At 48.6% G+C, this 9,102-nt stretch overlaps 1 protein-coding gene across 2 annotated transcripts in view; it reads right to left on the bottom strand.

Annotated features, from left to right (window-relative positions):
• Positions 1 to 585: 585 nt before the first annotated feature.
• Positions 586 to 9,102, bottom strand: part of AARS2 (alanyl-tRNA synthetase 2, mitochondrial) — an 18,268-nt gene continuing 9,751 nt past the window's right edge. For both annotated transcript variants that reach the window (XM_041476767.1, XM_041476766.1), the window contains exons 12-22: positions 8,885 to 9,054; positions 7,758 to 7,871; positions 7,218 to 7,358; positions 6,443 to 6,580; positions 5,936 to 6,045; positions 4,731 to 4,839; positions 3,107 to 3,229; positions 2,661 to 2,771; positions 1,717 to 1,800; positions 1,467 to 1,577; positions 586 to 1,089 (exon numbers count right to left, since the gene is read on the bottom strand). In XM_041476767.1, the coding sequence (XP_041332701.1) occupies positions 925 to 1,089; positions 1,467 to 1,577; positions 1,717 to 1,800; positions 2,661 to 2,771; positions 3,107 to 3,229; positions 4,731 to 4,839; positions 5,936 to 6,045; positions 6,443 to 6,580; positions 7,218 to 7,358; positions 7,758 to 7,871; positions 8,885 to 9,054 (1,376 nt within the window). In that variant the 3' untranslated portion in view covers positions 586 to 924. The remainder of the gene's footprint in view (positions 1,090 to 1,466; positions 1,578 to 1,716; positions 1,801 to 2,660; positions 2,772 to 3,106; positions 3,230 to 4,730; positions 4,840 to 5,935; positions 6,046 to 6,442; positions 6,581 to 7,217; positions 7,359 to 7,757; positions 7,872 to 8,884; positions 9,055 to 9,102) is intronic.

Below are 9,102 nucleotides of genomic sequence, written 5' to 3'. Positions count from 1 at the left end.
TGCTTTGGCCAGGAGCTCTCAACATCACTCTAACACTGAACTCTGAAATGTCTTTATGAATTGAATTTGCTGGGTCCACCACTGCTTATGAAAAATAACCAGTTTATGAGACGTGCTCACCTCAAGACAAAGCAGGGCACAGTCCTGCTGCAGGGACTTCCATGCTGCAACACAGCAACAGTTTTCATTCTCACAACTCATTGTATCAGTGTTGCTTTTTAGGTATGAGCCAGTAAGAAGCCAGAAGGAAGGACTTGCAAGGGAGTGGCAGGAAGAAACAGAGATAAGAACATTCATCCAAAGCAAAGATGTGGAGAGTGGGACAATTTTGTTCCCTCAGTGCTGAGGACTGGCTTCAGCTCTACCCATTCATAGCCTAACAAGCCTGAGCCCGCAAGCAAGGTGGGATTTCTCTAATTTCTAAATTAGAGTAGCATTTTTAATCAGAAGGGTATCCTGAGTTCTGCAGTAGGAAGGAACTGCTTAGACAAGAGTACATGCTGACTTCTGGAGCTGCAGGGGCAGAACGAACCCCTCTGTCAGAGCAGGAAAAAAAAAGGTGCAGTTACAAGAAACATCATGATTGGATTCTCTCGACTCTTTAATGGCTTTAAGGTAACAGTGCCAACTCCCCACGTTCTCACAAAATCTCTGTGCTGGTCTTGTGGCAAGATTTGCACTGTTCCATGAGAAGCAGGATCTGCTGTTGCGACTCGTGTTTTCCAAGGCTCCATCCCCACATGCTTGTGCTGAGAACAGGCAGCATCATTCTGTCAGCAGGCTCTCTGCTGATCCTGGATGGTCAGAAGTCCAGTGCTCCAAGGCAGTGGTTGCAGCAATGTTCAGCTGCTAATCCTTTCAGATGGGCAGAGTATATGCTTGGTATCAAGTGTCCAGCATACAGCTGTCCTGGCACCAAAAGCATCACAGTTTGCTCTGAGCGAACTCCAGTGCCGTAGTCAGGGCTCCCTGCATGCCTTTGGCATTTCCACTGCCCTTAGCCACGATGGCAGAGCCTCCTGCCTTCCCTTCCATCTGTGTACAGACAGCCACGGCCCAGTCAGCAGCAGAGAACGTGGGGAGGCAGCTCTGGGGAAGAGACACAGCCAAGTTATTTGTACTGTGGGGCAGCCTGCAGTCTGTGAATAAAGAAAGGTAACAGCATCCTCTCCTCACCCAGCCTGAGGCAGCCATGACCCTGAGGACTACAAAGGCAGAGCTTATGTGTTAACGCTGTGTCTTGCCCCTGGGCAAACACAGCCTGGAGGATCCAGGGATATCTGTGCCCAGCAAAGACTGAAAGCACATGTGATCCCAGTACAGTCATCTCAAGTCCTGCCCCTATGTGATTAACCACCAACACTGGGCAAAACCCCAGGAAAAGCCTCCAGCAGGACCTGCTGAGCAGTGGGTCCAGCCCCCCTTGGCAGGCAGGTTCCCCTTGTCTCCATCAGGCTTCTGCTTACCTTGGATACCTGACAGGCACAGAGCACCTCACCCGAAGCCTGAGGGCTGAGCAGCAAGACTGAGGTGCCAGGAGACTTGTCACACAGCTGGTTCACTACTTTCATTAGGATCTAGGAGAGGCAGGGAGAACAGAGGTCAGGCAGCAGCAAAGAAGAGCAGCAACCAACAGAAAATGTGCCCAGAAACTCCCTCTTGCTGTTTGAAGCACCTGAGGTACCACTGGGCCAACAAAGAATGTGGACTACTCACAGAAAGGGAATCAGCTGGGATAGTATCAATGATGACAGGCTGGTTGCAGTATTTTGCTAGCAAGATTTTTGCCACCTTCTCAGCCTGGAGAGAGAAAAACAGAGCACTTTGAAGGGCTACAGGTGGCACAGGGTGGGCTGCATGGGGATATATCCATGTAATATATATGCAAAGGGAATGCAAGCGCTGCTCTGTGGGACAGATGGGAGATGTTTGATAGCAGAAGTCAAAGTAAGACTAACAGACTGAAATCTCCATGTGGAGACCTGTACAGCCCCCCCTTTCCCAAAAGCAAGCAGAGATGAACCCCTGTCAGAAGTGGAATAGAGAATGACTCACTCAGTCCCCAGCCTCTCTCCTAGACCTATACAGTGCCACATGCCTTAGGAAGGCTTTGGTGGCAAGATGCTCCTACTTGAAAAAAGGGACAATTCTTCCTGAGATTTCTAAGTTACCAGTAAGTATTTCTAATCTGCTTTTAACGTAAATTGGCAGAAGACAAATACATGTGGGAAGCACAGCAAAATCCATGTAGCTGTAGGAAAGACTCTGTCCTGTCACTGACTGTGTAGCTTTGTTAAGCCCACTGTGAGGACCATCACATCTTCTCCATGCATAAACACGGAGGTGATGCCCAGTGCCTATTGATGCTGGCCAAAAGTGCTGGTATGGGGGTCTGTTCTCACAGCAGGGAGACATGGGAATTCTGCAGGTGCTAAAACCCCAGCCAGTCATTCCCTGCATTTCAACCAAGGGCCCCATAAACAATGGCCAGCGAAACCAATCCAACACGGGGCCAGTGTTGCACCGTGCGTGATTGTACTGGTTTTCTTCTGCCTTCTCAGACTCTAGTGACTGAGTGGCTCTGAAGTGTGACAGAAACATCAGGTCCGCTGGTGTGTGCTATCAGCTGGCTGCAAGTCAGTGTGCTGCTGCCTCAGTACCTGCTGCAGCTCCAGTTTCTTGATAGCTGTGTTGGCTGTTCGCTGTAGTGCTTTCAGGATGGTCTGTAGTTCTTTTCTTTGCCACTGAGGCATTGCAGTGCTGGCCACCACCTGCAAGACAATTTTCTCTGTAAGAACATTAAACTGTACCCCTAGACATGAAGTGCTAGCTCTCTGGGAGGTCAGGCTGCAGCACGGCCTCTTCCCAGACCCTGCTTTAACCAGGTGACCAGGGCAGCCAGTCACTGTGCTGAGCAGCTTTCTCTCTTCAGCCATCTGCAACACAGCCACTTGGACACTGGCAAAAATCCTTATGACCAAAGAGGCAACAGCAGGTAGCAACCTGCCCTTGCTACTGACCATGGTAAGAAGTGAACCTGATAAGGAAAGAGTCATGTGTCTCATGTGCCCATGCTGGGCTTTCTGTACAGGAGTGTAACCCTTACTTTGGTCAACTGGCCCACTTCTTTGGAGAGGTTCTGCATCTCAGGAATAGAGGTGATCCTCTGCTTCATCCGTAGGGAGACAGAGTCCACTTCCATAGCCAAACACTGGCCTACTTCCCGGGCCTGCAGAGATGGAAGGAATGTGTGCTTCAAATGCAGCAACAGAAACAGTCCACAGGGATGGAGAAGGCAGGGAGACAGCAGGGTCATGAACACTGAAGTGCTGCTCAGAATCCAGTACAAAGACACCTACAGATGGTTTAGGAATGACTGTTCTGCAAGACTCTGAAAGAAAACATTCCTCTCTAGATTTACAACCAACACTAGATGGTCACACTCAGGCAGAACAAGCTGTTGAGCTTTAGGTGATATTTATGGTTGAAATTAATGTTTCCTCAAAAATTTGCACCAAAATCATTAGGATTTCATTGAGGAAAACTGGGAAGCTCTGTGGAGCATCTTAGAAATCTTCTTCCATTAGCAAATGCAATCTTGAAACTGCTGACTGAAGAAACAAAAGAAACACTAACACTAAAAGAAACCTCATCAGCCACTGAAGCATATTTCCTGATTTTACCTATCCTGATATATTTCTTATTGTTTTCACCAACAATGCTACTATAAATAATTTTTTACAAAAGCTGTTACAAGCTTTTTTCACCAGTGAAAATCCTTATGTTTTGGAGCATTTCCTCTCTACCAGATCTCTGTGCCCACGATGGTCCTGCAAGACTTTAGAGCAGGACAGCAGAGGACTGCTCTGCCTAGCTAGGCTACACAACCTTTGTTTCAAGTAAATCTCTCTGCAGTCTCCCTTGTCTCATTAACACTTGCACAGAGCTCCTCTCAGGGGCTCTCCAGGTCAGCACTTCCAGCCAAGCATGCAGATGTGCCCTGCAGCTTTTTGTTCTTCTGCATGAAGAAAAGCCTCTCTGGGACACAGATGCACAGGGGATGGCCAGCCAAAAAGGAACAGATTTGCAGGGGTGGGCTTTGCCTTTAGTCTTTCCAATTCCAGTGACTATGAGTCACTCTCCTCTGACAGCAGCCTCAAAGGAAGAGGGGAGGCTTATGGGGCACCTGATGCTTCCGAATACTCAAAGGACAGAGTGATCTCACAAACACAATAGTAGGTTGCTTACTTTTTATACAGAACCAGCCAGACCAGAATCACAGTTTAGCAGGAGAAAGACTAAAGACAGGAAGCAAAAGGGCTGTAAGAATGAGGCCAAAACCCTGTAATCATAAAGTGTAAATCCAGCTGTGATAAGCAGGAGGCAAAATCAATGCACAAAGAATTACACCTTAAAATACCTACTGGGGGACTGAAATTTATAGACCAGAGGCTTCCTGATATTTTGTGTAAGTTTTTATCTTGGAAAAGGCAGTCTGAAGGGAGAAATGAAGGTCAAGGAGACAGAGAACTAAGATGGGAGGGAAAGGAGGTGAAAGTGAGGTAAAGTAGCAAAGCGGAGTCCAAGGCTGAAGCAGGAAGCCAGATGTGGCACAGCAGGGAGGCTCCAACCAAAGCAGTGGGGAGCTAATTGTCTATGAGGAACCTACAAAGGTTGTTCCTTCTGGCACTGCCTTGACATGGCAGAAATCTCATTTCCATCTTTCTCACCTCTTTGGCTCGTCCCCCTGTCACTGCAATGACACGGCTAATCCCTTTGACAAGCTGACGCTCGCTGATGATGGCCAGATCTTCCACTGATCCAGTTTGGAGAAGGTGCCTAGAACGTCAGCAGAGAACAGGAAAGAAAGCAAGTTGCTCTTTGCAAACAGAAATCAAGAAACCTGCTTGCTTTTTCAAAAACTCTGAAGTCCAGCAGCCCTTTCCTAATCCTAATCCCAGTACCTTGAATCCTTTCCCATCCCTAAAATCCTGATGGTACCTTGTCAGGCAAGAGACAGCAGAGTTGAGGCTACCCCAGAGGAACCTCTGTGCTACCTGCCCAGCAAGCTCCAGTCAAATGATGCAGCCAAGTTCTGTCCTCCTTTCCTCTCCTTCAGCAGTGAGAGGAACTGGTGTTTTTCTCCTCTACTCAGCTCCTCTACTCCACCACTCTCTTGTCAGGCCAGCTCCACTGCCTGGCAAGTAGATTCCAGACAAAGGACAGTTGTGCAATCTCAGGACACTGACAACATCCCTTTTCCTTCTTGTTTATTCAATGCTGCATAAGAAAACTACAGTGTCTTGGGTTCTGTTACCACAAGCAATCATTCTAGACATCTTCATAAGAATTGATCATCTCCCATGCACTTTCTTGTCCCACTACTCCCACAAGAAGATCTCATGGGTAGAAAATTGCTCATTTCCAGCTTAATCTGCTCTAAGGACAGTTTGTTCCTTCTTTTTTTTTTTTTTTTTTGTGTAAGCACCTTCCTAAGATCGATTAATTTTTCTTCTACTCTCATTGGTTCTAAAAGCAGAAGAGGGTGAAGACAATAAATTAAAATAATCACAGCAGTCTCAAGTTCTCACAAGCTGAATTGGACTCTCCAGCCAGGTACCCAGCCCTTCTGTAACCCCAAAGGCAAAGCACCACAACACTGGTCACGAGTCACAGCTTCCCCATACTCTGCTGGTCCACTCTGGCTTCCAGGTTGGTTTCAGACTACGAAGTAACGAAAAATGCTGTGCATTTCACTAAAGTTTGCTCACCCTGGAACTTCCAAAGCTTTGTAAATAGCCCATCCTGTCCTCACAATATTTTTCCAGTGAGGAAACTTAGTTTCACAGGGATGTGAGCTTGTTGTAGTGATGTTTCTACCTCAGCCACCAGTGCCCGCACACACGCCTTCTGGCTGCAAGTAAAAGTCACTTACGTCCCACAGCAGAGCTCCACAGAGGTCTGCATTGCAGCCTTGGAGTCACAGGTCAGCACATTCTCCACAGAGACCCCCAGGGACACTATCCTCACTGGATCTGGATACCCCTGACAGAGGAGACAGGGGTCAGCAGCTAACAACATGGTTTTTCAGGGGCACTTACAGACAAACTAGATGGCCTCAGGTATCTGCCTCATTTTCCCCCTAGTCTAGAGGAGCCCCTGAGTCAGGGGAGGCACTACTTCTCCTTCACAACCAGTGGGAGAAAGAAACAATTGGTGACATGACAGGCTTTGGTCCACAGGCATAAACAGAAAGCCTGTGTATCACCAGTCTCCCATGTTTTACAACAGTGTCCTGAGACCTCATCTCTGTTCTATCTTCCCATCTGAGTTTTGGGAGACAATTCCTTTGCAGAAACATGTTGTGTCAACATCTTGTGTCTCAGATGATTCCTGCTGAAGGAGAAGGCTCATGAAGATGTGTGCTGCCATCCTGTCATACCTCATCCACTGCACGGAGTCCCTGAACTCTTCTTGCCAGTGTGAGTGGGACTTCAGCCATATGCACCACCTCATTTTTCTGGATCAGGTCCTGGACCACTTGTTCCACCTGCTGCAGCTGCTCCACAGTCACATGGCCCTGAGGAAGCAAATCAGCCACATTCAGGAGAAGCCTCCTGAGAGGTACAGAATGAAGGAGGGAGATCTGGGGCACAGCCACCAGATGACTCAGCTTGGGCACACCACTCTTTCCCTGCATCTCATCTTCTCGGCTTGTAAAAGGGAACTGTGAACATCATGGCCCTCCCACCTTCTCCTCCCATGAGACATAAGGATTTTTGATGCAAGAGCACCAGCCAAAGTCTTCAAAAGAGATACTAGAATGAGTGACAGGTTACCAGAGCCAGCACTCAGCCTGACCCAAAGCTTCACAGATGCTCTCACCTGAATGCCCAGTGCAGACATCAGATATGTGCCACAGCCAAGCACCATCTCTCAAAGACTCCTTTACACTATTTTGTGTCAGTCCATGACCACTGGCCTTGCTAAGTCCTTTCCTTTCTGATCCCCATTCATCCCCTCAGCAAGCCCTGCTCAGGGTCAATTCAATGCAAATGGACACAGTCATGCCCAGAGGACCAAGCTTCATTACTCAGATAAAATGTGACTTGTCTCTAAAGGAGTGATTATGGGGAGAGGGGGAAAATCCCTGGAGAGAGGAGCTGTACTGGAATGCTGGTACTGCTGAGAAGTAGGGAACTGGATTTCAGAGTCACCTTGGTATCAAAGTCGAAGCGCAGCCGCTCTGCTGTCACGTGGGAGCCCCGCTGCTCGGTGCTGTCACCCAGGACACGCCGGAGCGCGAAGTTCAGCAGGTGGGTGGCAGTGTGGTTCGTCATGCAGGCCAGGCGCTGCGCCTGAAAGCACACACCAGCTAGCACGGAGTGCTGGCTCTCCACAGCTCGGGGGAGCAGGGGATGGCACGAAGAGATAAGGAAAAGGCTCCTATCCCCTCCTATCAGGTGACAGGAGAAGATGGAGGGAAAAAAACGGGTAGTACAGCTGTCAGATGAGTTATGTGACAGGGCAGATCTAACGCCTTTTTTCATGGGATCATCTTTGTAAAACAGTAAAGGGTAGGCTGGATACTTTTGCACAGACCAATGGCTCACAAAGATTACAGAATTAGTTGTGATATCTCCTTCCCACTGCACCCTATGATAAAGAACAGTCTCAAGAAACAAGGGATAAAGACCTGCTGTGACCGGGTTTCTCAGGACATCACAAGGAAAAGGTTAAGAGCATTAAGTTATCACCTCATCCACAAAGAGCTGCACTTGGTCACCGGCACGCAGGGTTTCCACAGCAGTGACCTCGTGGATCACGTAGCCACCACAGAGATGAACTGACTCTACAGGGAAGAGTACATCCTGAGCAAAGAGACAGAAAAATGAGTTAGGACACAGGGAAGATCCAAATATCTGTGCTATGTACCTGCTCAGTCCTACCGGGAAACACAATTCCCACTGATCCCTAAAACACAGGGATGGGGTGGGAAAAGCAGAGAGAAGCTAACTGCAAACATAACCAAGGTGTCTCACACCTCACCAGTACCCAGCCACTCACTACACAGTATGCTGAGGCTGCCAGCTTGCAGTGGAGGGGCAGTAACACCATCCAGGCTGACAAATTTTCTTAACAATTGCACTCATCCATGAAAAAATGAACAACATCTCCCAAGGCATGTCTCTGGCATCCAAGGTACCATTTCTGCCTCACTGCGATGGCAACAAAACTGGACCACCACTGTAGCTTGGGGAGAAGTGCTGAGCAAGGTACTGAGCAAGGCACTGTAACCCTCTGCAAGGCTAAAAAGGCCCAAGGGTGATTATCAAGACTTGGAAACAGGGAAAGGAGAAAAGGCTGCACCCTGTGTAACTTCCCAGAACAGGGTCAAAGCTCTCCCTTTGGCAAGGCTGAAGGAACATGCTGCAGAAGTGGAGGTCCTCCCTGATGCTCTTGGGAGGAATAAGAGTTTTTGCACTGGGTCTCATGTTGGGCAGCACTTGCAGCTGTCCAGGACTGACCAGAGAGAAGTTACTCAGTTCACAGACTCTCTGATCAATGTTTGCCCTCTCTCAGCATTACAACCCCAGCTGGCAAGAACACAGCACATTGAAGGAAGACCTGAGAAGACTTTAGCCTTCCTCAGCAAGATGAAATTGCAAAGGGCTGTGAGAGACAACCAGAGCAGCAAGAATGCCCTTGTGAAGTTACTGCTGATTCTGCCTTACCCCACCAACTCTGATGCTATGCCAAGGGAACTGTCAAGAGTCAGCAGCTTGCAAATTAACACAGTAGAACAACCCAACCCATCACTTGGAGAATTCTGCCTGGCCTCAGGACCCATGGCAGCCTTGGGTTAGGCAGCAAAAGGCCTTACCTGCTGTCCTAAACGTATCATGTAGCCTCGGTCAGAGTCCTGCCCTCCCTGCTCTGCATAGAAGTTAGTCCTGTCCAAGACGACACCACAGCGTTGCCCTGCCTCAACCTCCTTGTGGAGAGACTGATCTCTGTACAGCATCAGGACAGTGGCCTGGCACGGGCTGAACTCTGTCAGGGGGAAGAAGACAGCAGCTGTTAGTGCATACAGCCTGTCAG

The sequence above is a fragment of the Pyrgilauda ruficollis genome, unplaced genomic scaffold (genome assembly GCF_017590135.1).
Source record: "Pyrgilauda ruficollis isolate IOZ18807 unplaced genomic scaffold, ASM1759013v1 scaffold4, whole genome shotgun sequence".
NCBI lineage: Eukaryota > Metazoa > Chordata > Aves > Passeriformes > Passeridae > Pyrgilauda > Pyrgilauda ruficollis.
The sequence above is the reverse complement of the archived record's forward strand: the minus strand, read 5'-3'. Positions and strand labels throughout refer to the sequence as shown.